We start from the raw sequence: 16,569 nt of genomic DNA, 5'->3' as shown, positions 1-16,569 counted from the left end.
TACGTCTCAGTTTTTCGACGTGGGCAAAGGGAAAGGTCTGAAAATGCTAATCAAATTGACATCAAATGTACAGACGTTTTTGATGATCCAAAGATGTAGCAGCAGATGAAAAAGCAACAGCTGCAATATACAACGGTTCAAATTCAAACATTTTTTGATGTGCTCCGATTTAAACTTTTCAGCGAAAAGTTGTAAGAAATCAAGGATGTTAACATCCTTGTAAGAAATACTTTTTCAATTAAGCCGCAATCCCTTCCACCAACGTCAGCAGCAGCCAAGTTCCACAGTATGAGAGCTTACTACAAAACTCAAGTGTGGAGGGGAAATGATCGACTGCTATCAACAGAATGGGGATGGTCCATTGACGATGGACTACTCCCAATACTAACAGATTTACCTCCTGCACCTAAGGATGTACTGGAAATGATCCGTTGAAACTTTAGGACAGACTGTCAATTAGGTCGATGTTCATGCCGAAGCCATAATCTGGACTGTTCACCTGCATGTGGAGAATGTCGGGGTTCAGCGCGCTCCAACAGCTCACATGAGTACGACATACTGCACGAGTTCGAAGATGAAGATGAAAATGACGATGATTTCCAGTAAGGATGAGGACATATTAAATAATGAACGTTTATTATTGACTGATAATAATATAATCATACACTACTATAGGTACACACCAACTGATCATTCCTTTATTCCTGGTATCTCTTCCTTTTTTGTTAATCTCATTGGCATTCAGTATATTTAGTTGATTCGATACTGTACATTATATATATATATATATATATATATATATATATATATATATATATATAGAGAGAGAGAGAGAGAGAGAGCTACGTGCGAAATTCTGAACTTGATTTGATTTGAAACATTATAGGGAAGAATGCTATGAAAAACGAAATCATTACGATTTTTACTATATGTATCGTTACCTTACATTACAGTGACACTCTCGCCACATAACATGGTCTAGCTCGCTTAGTTTCTAAAACAACGAAACCGTTTTAATATCTATGGAAAGAGCAGATTCTACTCTACAAAATTTATTATATAATTTCACACATAACTATGAAACCGTTAGAGATACCAAGAAATAATCCGTAAGTAACAAACCGAATGTAACGTAATTTTTGGGGAGAGCAGCCGCCGTATTTCAATATGACGGCGTCATTGCACGACTTTACCAGTTTTCCTGACTTCTACGATCTATTACCATCAATTTGACACAAGAACGAAGTTCCTATCTTAATTCTGTGAGAAGATATACCTGCTGTTTCAAAGTGAAGTGTTCAGTTCCAATATCTAATATGATGTCTCAAAATGGCGAGAAAATACACGTCAGATTTTGCTACACTTTTAATATGTTGTTTATATTGCTTTCCTCTACCATAAAATCAAAACAGAGTATCTGTTACAATTAGTTCCGGGGTCAAACCGTATTTCGACTGGACTAAATGTATTGAAACCTGTATAACTTGTTGATCTAGGTATAATATACACGATCCTGGGTTCGGTTCAATTACAATGGAAATGGTCATAGTTCCATAATTTAATATTTATCAATAAAGTTCCAAATAAAAATAAATTTCCAAATTACAAATCATGATGTTCAGATTTATTTCTTAATTGCTAATATATACTTCAAGAAAACTACTTTCAGAATATAATGAATGTGTTTACTTCTAGACATCACATTTGTGAGAAATATAATTTATAATATATTTAAAAACCAGGTCTCTAGACCCGACTTGTGAATAAACATCTTTAGTTACTGTACAGTAGCTGAACGTTCGTGCAACTTTTACAGAAACTAAAATTATTAGTACTCAAGATTATTTGAAAAAGCGAGAAGTTGCTTCAAACTTTTTGGTACTTAAGGCAATCTCCGATACAGACGATACATGCTTTTATACAGAAACTGATCATCATCCAAATTTGAATGCGAAACTCGTAAAGTTGAACAGCGATTAAAATATCCAGATGCATACAGAAAACTATATTCCTAGATCTAAATATTGTCACCATTTAGATCTTCAAAGTTTTCATTCTCACAACTTAAATTCCTACAGGAGAAAATCATCTTGCTGTGGTTTCTTAACTGGATTAAGAATTCCAAGTGAGTCTACAATAAGCTAACATGATTTAGAGTAAGCACTTCGTATGGTATTATGAATTAGTAAGCTTAAGTAAATCTTAATAAAGACTCAAATTGAAGATTTATTAATCGTATTCATAAAAAAAGTGAAAACACTAACTACATTGATTGCCTCTGTAAGAGTTCTCGAATGGTTTGTGACGATTTCCAAAGTACTTATGTTCGAGAATCAACTTCTCAACAGTTCTTGCTTTGGCAATAATCAAATTTTGTATGAATTAAATAGTATGAGTTACCGTAAATTATACTGTATGCCATCTTGAGAAATAAATAATTGCGTAAGTACTTTTTTTCTAAAAACAACTTACAACAGAGAAGAAACAAAACAAATGAAATACGAATGAAGTTAATACTGATACCAACCAAAGGTGATAGCACTTTGTGAAAATTGAAGAATACGTTGAACAAACCAAACATTTCACGTTTGACACAACTCCTGTAATAAATTTGTTTTACCTTCTTACGAAGTTTACTTGACAAATGGATAATGTCACTTACGTAAAGATAATTAATGTTATTGTAACTAATCAGAAAACAATGCATTTTCCATTTCAAATAATTATTTGTTCTGGGATCACAATTTTCATCTATTGCCTATACACGAGTAGGGTTGCCATCCGTCCGTGCCGGACATGGCCTGCTTTTTTTTTTCTTTCTTTTAAATCACTTTTCACCATGTCCAGCAGATTCTCAACTATTTTACAACTGTCCGGCATTATGATATTTATATTTCTATTGCATTTTGTCTTTATTATAAAAATGAGAAATTCGTAAACAATTTGTGTTTTGTGAGTAATTGAGCGTAAAAAAACGCATTCATGACGTGGTTCACACTGTGCCCCTGGTCGTCTATGAATTTCTAGTCTAGATCAAAATAAACTATTGACGAGCAGTGGGGTTAATTTTTCAGAAACAATAGTATTAAAATAATGAGTGTTGCAATTCAAAGCAGTAATGCAGTGAATGAAAGTGTTTTATCTGATCAACACTCAGTGGACAAAAAAAAAAAATCTATAATACAGTCAGTTAAGGGGGTCATTGCAGTAAAATATAATTTCAAACATATGACTGTTAAGAATTTTAAGAACATACTGCACCTTTTCTGTCAAAAGTGGGGACTGCTGACAAGTATTATTTTGTTCCTATAACCAATAAAGCTTCAACATCGTCACCACAATTTTAAAGAGTTTTCAAAATTATATATAAAAAGTCTGTCTTTTTATGGAAACTAAGGCACTTTCTGAAAAAATGTCCGGCATTTGATAGTTTTGCTATGGTAACCATATACACGATATCTCAGTGCCGCCAAGTGACTTGTGCTTCTCGTGCCTTCTCTGCCACCCGCTACTTGATAGTCTCACGAACTAAACCTTCATGGAACATTGTTCCAAACATGGATAAAAACGTGCACTGTAGACTGAAAAGGTGAAGTGAAGGAAACTGCTCCACAGAAGTCCCTGCAGGTTGGTGTCGACAAGAACAAGGAACAATGAAAAACAGCAACCTTCTCCACGCTGCTCACTTAACTAAACTACTCACTTAATTAAACTATTGTGAATATTGAAAATCACACAATTTTCGACCATTTATGACGTGTTCTTTTTCACCATACTTTTTAGACAACATGATATTAACAATGTGAGCATTCTGTACACATTAACAATGGAGTCTACGTAGGCTCTAGCTTTTTTCTTTCTTTCTCTCTCTCTCTCTCTCTCTCTCTCTCTCTACAGAACTCTCACATTGTTAGTATATGCAGATGAATCGTTAAATCGTCAGTTCTTTCATAAGCATATCAAAGTTAAAAAAAAAAAAAAAATCTACATAAACAACGAGTTTATAACAACAAATCTTATTCCAATTTGAACCCTTGCGCCAAAAGTGCAAAATGTGTTTATAAAATGATTTGATCTACATGTGAGTAACGACTTCGTAATAAAGGTACAACATAGTGGTCTAAAACACTCAGGAAAACTCTTACAGACGCAGTGAACAGAGCTTGTGTTCACTTATCTTTCTAATAATTTAGAAAATCAACGTGTGTTTAGATTCTAAATATTGAGAACGTGGCGGAAAAAGGAATTTCAATGATTCCTTCAAAATGTATGATTCTGTAGAAGTTTACAATTTTTGTATCTATAGTCAAACAATAGACTATAATATTTAGTTTGATTATCTTTTAAGTAATTTATTGTAGGACCAGTCTTTGGAAAAACATACTATCATCAAATCACTTCTCCTATCGAAGCTATTTTAATCAAATATACATCATACTTATCGAGTTTTAAAGCTTATAGAAAATGTTATACTTACAAGTTTAATGGATAAAAATAAGCTAATACATATTTCCCCCTGAACTCCTCTAAGGAAATCTCCTGTAATTCACTGTCCATCATAACAGCCTGTTTCTTGAAATACGGTGCTGGTTTCCCAACTAATGTGCTCATGTTGAGTTATACTTAAAGAAAGAAAGGAAAAAAAAAAAAAAACTGTAAAGTTCAAGCTTTAACATTTCAAGATAATCATTATTTACAACTTGCAAAATTTTGTTTTAACAATATAAAAATATCACTAAAAGACCATTAGAACAAACTCTTCCATTTCAATCTGAGACATTGACTGTGCCACTTCATTTTAGATGTGCTGCTAGTGCTTTTAAATAAAAATGAGAGCTAATGTATGTCAACGCGGTCGTGGTATACCTTGTTTTTCAAGAGCTCTTTACCAATGGTACCACGGTATCGGTCGTTTCTTTAAAGTGTTAGTTCATTTTACTTTACTATTTATTAAATAAGGTGCTAAAGCTGTGGACAATCAACCACTACGAATCGGGATTTAAGTTGCGGGTAATGTATTCGTCCATTCTGAAGAATCTATTCGTGTACGTGTAAAAGAAGCAGTTGCTAATAAAGTTGGTCAGTTACTACCTGGAAGCGGTAAGAGGCGAGCAAGTAAATTTGAAGCTTCCGCAAAAAAAATTCGGACCACCAAAACGTAATCGTAGTGTTAGAAGAAAAAGAAATACAATTCTAAAGATATATTTTCAGACTCAACTCAACTAATCATGAATGTTGTACCAACGAATTTGATTTATTTTCTATTGCATTGACACAAACTGCTATTGAAGCATTTACAAATGTTGAATATTATCCCATTTCTATATTAACATCTGAATGACCTACTTGTTATTCCTGGTGAAACGAGCAAATTTATTGATCGTACATAGCTTTGCCTGCGTTAGATAATCACAAACATCATTTGACTTTCTCATTTTACCAGAGATTTTCCTCTCATACTAGCATTTGTTACAATTATCTGACATTTGAAAACAAGATACGATGTGAAATTCACTTTAGGAATCATGAATACACTCTGGGAAAGTAATCCTATTAAAACCCTGGTCACGATATTTCTATTTTCTTCAAGAAGAACTTGCTGAGGAACGCTATCTCTTAGATGCGATTATTTTCTAGAAATAAATTCTGGAGAGAATCGACGAAAAATGCGCACGAAACCTTTTCTTTGCAAATATTACCAACTGTCCAACATGTATTATAAAAACAAAAATCATGCTTCTGAGTTCTTCGAATTATATTTGCAACTGCGTTCTCGTTTCTGGGAATGGTGACATGAAACTATTAAGAGTGCCTCCTATTCCAAATGGGAATGGTGCCTCCTACTTGGAAGCTGCTTTTAAGTTGCTGGAGGATTGCAACTTACACGTGCGCATTTCATGTGCTTTGACACAACAGCATCTAACACGGGGTCACAAAATGGAGTTTGTATCATGCTGTAGCAGAAAATGCAGAAGGATCTGATCAGAGTCCCTTGCAGGCTTCACATAATGGAACTAATTGTGGTGAGTGTGTTTGGCATGGTTTTCGGTACTTCAATGGGTCCAGACATACAAGTCTTTCAACGTTTCTCTGAGGCATGGAACTCAATTGACAAGTTGAAGTTTGACACCGGAATCCAGGACGAAATTGTCGCAGAGCTTTTGACCCCAGTAAGGTATGAACTCATATCTTTCTTCAAGCAGCAACTGACGCACCATCAACCCTAAGATGATTACAGAGAACTTTTACAACTTGCTCTCATATTGCTTGCCGAAGTTCTTCCATGAGATATCATATGCTACGTTCCTGAAGCCTACCATCATGCTCGATGAATGACGAAATTGATTAATTACCTGAAGATATAAGGTGAAACTCTGACCGGAAAAGATATATCTCGTGAGCTGAACGGGCTTCGCAACAACATACGTATTTGCCGTCCCAGTGTATTTGAAGGCATGATATTCCTCTCATGCGCTTTCAGCTTCAAAGAATGACCTGAATCTCCTAAGACGCATTCATTCTTACAAGAATGTTAATACAAAAATTGCAGAAGCAGCAATACGCAGTTTTTCACGATATCTGTGGTATTTGAGCGAACCACTTATTGATCACGGATTCTTTGATCTTGAAGTCCCCGAAGCATTGATGACTTGGTTACAGCGTTATTTAGGGATGGAAGGAAGGAGAAAAACTTGTGCGCTTAAGATATGAGGACACTGAGAAGGATAATGTAATTAGTAACTTCGTTTCTAGGAACGCCAGAAAGCTGTTTAAAGCACTGGAGATCTCCACGGATTTTTATTAGAAAACTCTGAAATATGGGAAATGAACGATACTTTCCTTCAGGCCTGAGAGTATGTGAAAGCTCTGTACGTTGTAAATGATCTGGCAGAACGAGGAATTGCACTGATTCAGAACTTCAATGGAAAAATGACCAATCAGGAAGATCAGGACTATTTTCTTCTCCAAATTGTAGAGCAGCACAGGAAAAAAAAAAATCTTCACCCCACGTAAATTCATTCTCTATCAAACCATTTTTTATTTTTTTATTTTTATTTTTTTATTTTTATTTTTTTTTTTTTGCTGTGTTGAATATACTTTTGCAAACTTAAATACTAAAGAAAAAGTAAATTGGCAAAACATAAATATTACTAAAGGATGTTTTCAAATATATTTTTGAATTTCATAGTATTTATGTCTGAATTTTCACATTTTAGTGGTTTCAAGATAATTTTTGTGTCCATTGAGTGACCACTAAATGTTGTGTAATTGTTTCAAATTTTTTTTAAGTGAACATTTGAGTTAAAAAAAAAAAAGAAATAAAATTTGACACTGAGACCATTAAAAATGCAAAAGTGAATTTTCGTTGCCACCTTAATATATATACACAGGGTGTCCCAGGAGGAAGGGGCAATATACTTCAGACAATGGTAGTATGAGTGATTCTAAGCAAAAAAGTTGATATGAACATGGATCCTAATCTCAACGGTTTGAGAGCTACAAATTGTGAACCATTTCTGACTTCATGCTGCTTATTACTCAACCTGTATTTATTCTACAAAGGTGAAACATAGCGGATTTGAAAGATAATGGAATTGCCTTTCCAACGGTATGCAACCTGTGGCAGTGGTGCCTTTGGAAGGGAAGTTATTGAGGGAAATTCGGAAATCAGTGTTACCATCCAACTTCCTTACATAATCTTAACTTTCCCTCAATAACCTCCTTTTCAGAGACATCACTGCCACATGTTGCATGCCATTGCAAAGGTCATTCCCTCATTTTTCAAATCCGCTATGTTTCACCTTTGTAGAATAAATACAGGACGCATATATTGCAACGTTATATTTATGTTACATTCCAGCCCACAGTTCGTGTAATTTCTAGATATATCAACACGGTCAAAACACATTAAACAAGACAAGTCACCTTGTAACCCTATTAACTTTTATTCCTTTTCAATTAACTTCATTAATACTACTTTTCCTTTTTTCGATGGTTGTCATAGCAACATTTTAAATAAACAATTGTCTGCTGTTATGGTAACGAAGAGTACCTATTATACACACAAAATCAACATATATCTTCAGCTACTAACATTAAATCTTATTTCTTTATATTTAGAATCTATAACATTATATATATTCTTTTTTTTCTTTCTTGAGCTCCTCCGTGGCTAAGCGGTTAGCGTACGCGCATTTGGTGTGGGAGGCCTGGGTTCGATTCCCGGTGGGAGCTCATGTGGTTCGGATTCCACGTTAATCAGTAGGTCCACGTCTCATATAGCCTCGCTGCTGAACGGGACGTTAAACTGAAAATCAACTCTTTTTTCTTCTTCTACACGACAGATTGCGCACTTTCATGCACCGTTGCCCAAAACTAAGATATAAAAATAGAAGAAATTCACAAAATCTATCTATTAAAATGCTACGGAAACAATAAAAACGAAACAGGTCTAACCTGTAACTGCTGATTTCAAACCTTTGATTTACGGTTATTTGTGATTTCACGTTTAACAAAGACAAATATTTTAAAGTATGTGCACTTTATAAATAAATAATTAAAACAGATCTTTTTCATAAAATTTATCTCTCTAAAATTATTGTTCAAAGCCTTTGTATTTTAATAAGCCTTCTCCAAAAGCAATGCAAATGAATAGTGCTCCCATCTTTGGAGTTCTTTTAAACTATACGTTTGTGGACGTTTATATGTTTGTGGTCAATCCTTTCGACAATAAGATCTCGGAAACTACAGGCTCTAGAAAGATGATGTTTTCACTGATCGATTGCAAATTTTGCGAAAATTGTCCAGTTCTAACTGAATATTTAAAAAACATGGCCTTTATTTCTTTATTACATTTTTACGGGTACACTGGAAGTGTTGAAATTAAAAAAAAAAAAAATCATATCCTACGTATTATACATTCCAACACCACATTATTGTATACATGGGTTGCATATCTCCCAGGTGTTTGTTTCATGGCCAAATGGTAATGAAAAACGAAGGATAATCATTTCCCCAGTCTAAGTTAAATCTTTATTGTCTGGAGTGCTTTGCCCAATGAACACCATACACTGGCATTATAATTAATTGTGTGTGTTATGTATTTGCTTATTACATACTGCATGCAAGAAGGAAGAAATCACTGATCATATATTAATTAAAAACTCCAACCGGAAGTACGCTCAAATCTTGCAAACGGTGCGAGATATTGAAAAAGTAATCGAAAAAAAAAAAAAAAAACCTTTCCTTTATGGTATATCTTGCCGATTTTTATCAAGACGTCTTTCACTTGTGTCTATAAAGGGACATGTACAGATGTGAGGAATTACAAAGAGATTTATGCTCATATGTGAATGATGCGCTGTGTAGAAAGCGCAGGTTCGGCTAGTAGATATACAGTATCGTTGTATATATTGCTCCCGACGATGATTTTTTGAATTGGTTACAATTTAAGAAAGAATCCTGGACCGTTACCTATTTTTACATATATATGGTTACATTACTTTCCGAATAGCAATCACACACACACATATATATCGGGTGTTGCAAAATAAGTGTTACAACTCTTGGGAGGTGACTCCTGCCACTGAGACAAGAAAAAAAGTTCTCTTGAACTTTCGGCTATCGGACATAGTTTCGGATCTACAAGGTGCCGAAAGCGTGGGAAAATTACTTTCGGACGCCAATAGTTCGGAAACTATCCAACGTAAAGAGGGCGAGTAAAAAATTCACTGAAAAAGTCATACCTGCTGTATTGAATTTTGCATGTTTCACAATCCTACCATGCACGCGCAAGGGATTCCCCAAAGGAACGTAGGGAGTCCCGGATAATCAGCCAAATGAAAATTGGTCTAAATGGATATGAATTGATAGGGTTTCTACCAGGTAACAATAATTCGTTTGAATTAAGTCGATATCTGGAACAAATACAAAATGATGGACACCTTCCCCGTTGTGTGTGGTTGCATAATCACCAGGTACGGATGCTGGCCAACAGTGACGTTCTGAGTATTTAGTGTAGCGAATTTGTACTTAAATGCTCTAGAAAGACATCTGTAGTGTCGGTAGAAAACAACAGATGAAGCAGGGTGATTCACATGTGTGGAAACAATTAACGAAAATTGCTCAGAAATACACTCATACTCAGTGAATGTGAGTTCGAAGCGTCGGAAACGTAAGGAATAGCATCAAGAACATGAAAACCATTGCCAATTCTCCAATAATATTTCATCAATCTGATGCAATATGATGTACATGGTTGCATACCAATAAGGATGCAACAATTGAGGCCAAGTTGAAGTTGTGCAAGGGGTCTGACTAAGAAACTGGGTAAACAAAATGAATGTCACTAGTGGGATCGCATGATTCATATTGAAAGGTGGCCAATGTGTGTGTTAATATCGACTTGTCGCTAATGGACAAATGTCAACATGTCCCACCACTGCTGGGACACCGTCCCACGTGCGAAAACTAGGAAAATAACGTTGTACATTCTGCTATTACATCTTGTGCACTTTTTTGGTAGAACGTAATTAGAACACGATTGTATTAATGTCCCTCTTTGTTTGGGACATTGTCCCACAGTTGACACATATGAAAAGATATCTCTTAATCCATGGTTCAAATTCTGATAGAGCGTGAAAATAACAAACTTGTATCATGTCCCACGTCTTCTGGGACATGACGTACTCGAAATATAGGAAAATACCTCCAGAAATTCGCACACAGTGCACATGCCAAGACAAAGACGGAAATGAACCAATTTGGCACATGTAACACTACTGCTGGAACACGATACATATGGAAAATAAAACGACATGAGAAATAGGAAGAAACGTCTTAAAGTTCCGATTGTTTACAACTGTGAAGTAGGAGTAACAAAATGAAACACACAAGCATGTAGGGAGGCTCTACAAGGGCGCTTGTCAAACAAAGTGAGTACTCCTAAAAGAAATGAATACAGAGGAAGTAAGGCTTCCTCGAAGCCTCAGGGCTAGAGCGCTTGCTTTCGCTCGCAGTTTCCAATCCTACTGGGAGCCCAAGGCCTCAGATTCAAGACCTGAGTAGTTATTTTCCTATTTTTTGCATGTGGGACGGTGTCCCAGCAGTAGTGAGACATGTTGACATTTGCCCATTAGCTATATGTCGATATCAACACACACATTGGCCACATTTCAATATCGATCATACGATCCCACTACTGACATTAATTTAGTTTACCCAGTTTCTTAGTTAGTCACCTCGCAAAATTTCAACTTGACCTCAGTTGTTGCATCCTTATTGGTATGCAACCGTGTACATCATATTGCATCGGTTCGAGGGAATATTATTGGTGAATTGGCAATGGCTTTCATGTTCTTGTTGCTAATCCTTACATTTCCGACGCTTTGAACTCACATTTACTGAGTATGAGTGTATTTCTGGGCATTTTTCGTTAATTGTTTCCACACATGTGAATCATCCTGCTTCATCTGTTGTTCTCTACTGACACTCCAGAAGTCTTCCTAGAGCATTTGAGTACAAATTCGCTGCACTAAATACTCAGAACGTCACTGTTGGCCAGCATTTGTACCTGGCGATTATGCAACCACACACAACGGACATGAAGATGTCCGCCATTTTGTATTTGTTCCCGATATCGACTTAATACAAACCATGGGCGTCTCTGGCGGGGGGGACGAGGGGGACGCGTCCCCCCAATATTCTGAAGTACAAAATGTTCAATATATTATTCTAATTTAATTTATTTACTAACGATAGAATAACATAAATAATTATATTTATTTGGAATACAGTATTCAGGCTGTGAAACGATTATAACAGTTCTTGATATACCTTAGGGGGTCCGTGAAGGTAAGCAGAAAGGTGACAAATGAAATCGAAAATAATAAGTTGGTTGGGTTAGGCACTACCTTTTAAATCACTTTCTTTGATGTCCTCCCAAAATATTACATGCCAGAGACGCCAGTGATACAAACGAATTATTGTTACCTGGTAGAAACCAGAGATGAGCACCCTCACTCATTTTTGCCCTCAAGAGGGCCGCCCTCACCCTCACTCACCCTCATTTCGGTAGATGAGGGTGAGGGTGTCTGAGGGTGAGGGTGGCTGAGGATGAGGGGGTCATCTGAGGGTGAGGGTGAGGGTGCCTGAGGGTGAAGGTGTCGATTGAGGGTGAGGATGAAAGTGTCGATTGAGGGTGAGGATGAAAGTGTCGATTGAGGGTGAGGGTGGCTGAGGGCGAATATGAGGGAATCAACTGAGGGTAAGAATGAGGGAATTGATTGAGGGTGAGGGTGAGTGAGGGGTAGCAAAAATGCCCATCACCAGAATGAATTCCTGAAGGATGTTTGCTTGAAAGTTATTTGTTTGGGAAATGTTTCAAATAGCACTTCCCTGCGAACTCCAAATAGAGCAGCAACCTAGTTGGGACAGAGTGACGTAATTAGGTCATAAAATATTAGCTGGTACAGTGAACAAATTAATGGGGATGGTGAATGGGATATTCCGTGTGACAAAAATGTAATTCCCTCCCTGAAGAACATTTTCATTTTTTCTTCCTTCTAGTATTTTTTTCGAGTGGTCATATAGATAGAAAAGATAATAACGTATTTTATGTAACGAAACAAAAACCAGGCATTTATATCTGACTTGAAACATATCAAAAACATTTTTGCAGTCGCTAGAATCACACAGTTTGTTTCTTGGAATAGTTACTTATTGATGCAGAAAACTTTCCCTTTGTCAGAAGCAAACTATAGAGGCTCAAGACAGGTGCAAAGGTAACGAAAATTCTGCAATTCTTGGAAAAGCATACATTGTAAGACGTGTCAATCTCAAAAGTCCTCATAGATCATCCGTTACAACGAATGTTATAAGTTAATAGAATGGCTTATTAGCTTCTATATGCCTGCTTAGCGATATTATATATATATATATATTCTTTTTCGCCACTGAACTTAAAGTATTTTAAATTTAATTGATAAGTTTGATATTTGTTTGCATGCTTAAATGTACAGTACACATCATGTTTTGCCACTCCAATATAGAATCATAATTAGTGGTTAGTTCAACTTTAACTAATACAAATTTAAACCACTGTTACTTATTTTCTAACCCTCCTCATCGCTAGTCGGTTGCCTGTCTTTTCACAAGCAGTGACGCAACTAAGTCACGTCACTCAGTGACTGAATGAGAAGGGGCAGTTACATGGGAGGGATAAGTCCTTCCAGTTGGGGACGCGGCAGAAGTCCTAAAAGGCACAAGACCTAAAATGCATTAGACCTAAAATGCACAAGTCCTAAAAATCATATCGCGGCACAAGTCCTAAAAATCATTTCGCGGCACAAGTCCTAAACGGCAGAAGTCCTAAAAATCTCTTTTGGCGCTACCATCGCGTCCGTAAGAAGAATACTGTCAATCTGTTAGTCAAAGTTTTAGATATACTGTTTCATATTACAGAACCTTAGTTCTTACAAGTTATTTGTATAAATGCATATTCTATCGTTCTGAAATAATAAATAAATAAATAAATAAAGCCTATTGTCCTTTCTTGCTCTTTCCATGATATATTTCTATGTTGACAAAATTTTGACTTCCTACCAAATGTGATTCCCAGATCTTTGATAATGTGTGTTTTTTATCTATTTCCACATCATTGACCGCAACATAATATTGTGTTTTAGTTATGTACGTAATAAATTTTGCTTTCCTTGTGTTGTTTTGAAGTAAATTATTTTTACACATATATTTCTTGTACAGAAGTCTTTCTGTAGCAAATAATTGTCATATTCGTAATTAACTACTCCTTACTCGTTATCATTATTAATAATAATTTTAGTGTTACTAACATAGTTGTTACCGTTGGAATTAAATACGTTCATATTGGTATTGTGGCAACTACTTACAACTGAAATGCTTTATCGAATATTTAAGTCTGTAGTTTGTAGCAGGGTGGCCATAGAAGTTAATGGCTTATAGCCCATAGTGCGTCACTGAAATTTTAGAGAATCTTTGAAAAGCAACTTAATTGAAAATAATGAGAAATATATATTTAAAATAAATTTATTTAATACAAGAACATTACGTTTATATATATATATATATATATATATATATATATATATATATATATATATATATATATATATAAAACTCAGCTATTGTTTCTGCACTATTTTAATGGTTCGTACTTTAATACATCCCTTCCTCAACCATGGTTGCGGAATTGATTAATATATATATATATATATATATATATATATATATATATAAATAAATGAAAGTAACTATATTTGTAACTTAACAACACTTGAACCACCAGACTGATCTCGACAAAAACTTTCAACATAGATGAGGTTCGGGCCTGAGATGGTTTTATCATTTCACTTTGAAGGTGCAACTTGGAGGAAGGAAGTATGGATATATATTAAAAAATTATCGATCTTAGTGTCGAACCCATAGTTTTCCGGGTTGCTGAGATGAACAGTGACACTTCCGATGACATTTACATCCAAATTCAGCACTTGTGGGGGGGAGATGTGGGTATATAAAAATGTTCGATATCAGTGTCGAATCCATACTTTTCTGGGGTGCTGAGATGAACAGTGACATTTTCGATGCCGTTTAAATCCAAATTCAGCCCCTAGAATTTGGTCCCTAAGTTCACTGGTGACAGTTTTGATGTTCCTTATACCGAAAATGAAACTATTCTCCCCGTGTGAAGAACGGGTATTCTGCTAGTCTTTAAGAATAACGGACGTTAGTTTCACATGTTAAATTCTTTAATATGTTTGTCGCTGCTCAAATTTACGCACTTATGCGGTGTATATGTGTATATGTAAAGAAAATTCTCTCTTTTTTGAGTTGTTCGAAAAATATACAAATAATAAAGAGGTATTTTTATCAGAAAACTAGAAAGTAAAATTAAAAGATGTTGCTTTAACTATTTTTCCTGCTAGCGAAATACGTTGTATGTATAGATGCTGCAGACACGTTACAGCAAATAAGATTAGCATCAGGCGAATAAATAGTTTTTAAATTACATTATCCGGGTTTTGCCAATATTTACGAACAAAAGATTTTTTTCTAATGGGTTCAAAATTTACAAAAATTTACACAGCACAAGGCAGATACGTGTCTCCATAAAATAGATATTTGATTTTAACATACTGGTATTAACTAAAATGATTCTGGCCCTGTTATTTTAACACTTCCCTGCCATAAAACGGTATCTTTATAAGATTACTTAAGATAATTTAAATGCGTCTATATTATTTAATCTAACTTCGATTATATTTCAGTATTTTTTGTAGCTATAACTCCATTCTATCACGGTGCTAACTTTAAAGGAATGGTGTAAATATATTTATTGCCATAAAATTTCCCTATTCTAATACAAGAAACATAACTACTCAATGACCTTAACTGTAAAGTAGTAAATATAAAATAGTTTTCATTTTAAAAGCATAATGTGTGAAACATTCGAAAATTTCAATTTTCCCCAATCGTTTCGTTTTTTTCAGGTTCGGGAAAAACTGTAAAAAAACTGTTTTTTTACCCAAAATTTCCGTTTTTTTCTAGACCTTTGCAAGACTAGTCGCACATATTGTGAACATTCATCAGACACGAAGACACATGATTCATCACTGAAACTCCTATTCTCCAATCATCAGCAGTCCAATGTTCTTTGCCTCGTACCCATTCGAGGAGCTTCTTTGCAATGATTGGAGTAATTTTTGCTTTCTTTCTTGGCCTGAGTGCTTTTATTCCCTTAACACAAAGAACCCTTTGAACATTTTCAGGCGAAATGTCTACACCATACTCAGCCATTTTTATGCTTAAGTCTCTAGAAGTTGCGTTTATGTTTCCCAGAGCCAATCTTTTTTTAGTTTTTGATCCCTCTTAGCGATAGCTTTGGATCTCACCCACACTTCCAAAGCCTACTTTGCTGACATATTTGCTTCTTGCTCATCGCAACGGAGATTTTACTCACAGATTTTTGCCTGTGGGGAATTCGAACATAAAAAAGTGCTCCCTTTGCTCTTTCCCTTTTATGTGTTATTTTTTTTTTTTCATTTTTTTTCCAACAGGAAAGTTTATATGCCAAGTTTCATTTTACTATAATAGCTTCAGAAACTTGCGAGATACACTACCCTTTAAAAAATCTTGCATTACCCTTTTTACGATACTTATTTCCAAAAATTCTTTCTTATGTCCTGCTTTCATAAGAAAATTATATTTTATAATTAAAATTTAATGACTCTACTTGTAGTAGTATGCCCAAAAAATCACTCATCTTTACTCTTTTATATAAGAGTACAGAAGATAAATACAGTCAAACAAATGGACTTCCATGAACAGTTTCCGATTTCTTATAACTAACTTATTCGTACATTTCCCACAAGCTGTGGTTTTAAATTTACGCTCTGTCAAGGTCCAGGTTTCAAAAAGGAACTAACTGGAAATATAATAATATTATGTATTTATGTACATGTGTAATATGTATAAATTTATTGTCTTATTGAAGCTTTCGTAATCTGGAAATAAACTTTTGATTTGCTTTTAATA

At 35.1% G+C, this 16,569-nt stretch overlaps 1 protein-coding gene across 2 annotated transcripts in view; it reads right to left on the bottom strand.

Annotated features, from left to right (window-relative positions):
* The window catches only part of LOC145688366 (uncharacterized), a 335,311-nt gene that overhangs the window by 164,696 nt on the left and 154,046 nt on the right, over positions 1-16,569 (bottom strand). For both annotated transcript variants that reach the window (XM_081762515.1, XM_081762516.1), the window contains one exon: positions 4,478-4,622. In XM_081762515.1, coding sequence (XP_081618641.1) covers positions 4,478-4,611 — 134 coding nt within the window. In that variant the 5' untranslated portion in view covers positions 4,612-4,622. The remainder of the gene's footprint in view (positions 1-4,477; positions 4,623-16,569) is intronic.

This window comes from Thermobia domestica, chromosome 6 (assembly GCF_964235325.1).
Source record: "Thermobia domestica chromosome 6, izTheDome1.hap1.1, whole genome shotgun sequence".
Lineage (NCBI taxonomy): Eukaryota > Metazoa > Arthropoda > Insecta > Zygentoma > Lepismatidae > Thermobia > Thermobia domestica.
Note: the sequence above shows the minus strand (reverse complement) of the source record. Positions and strands in the feature narration are given on the sequence as shown.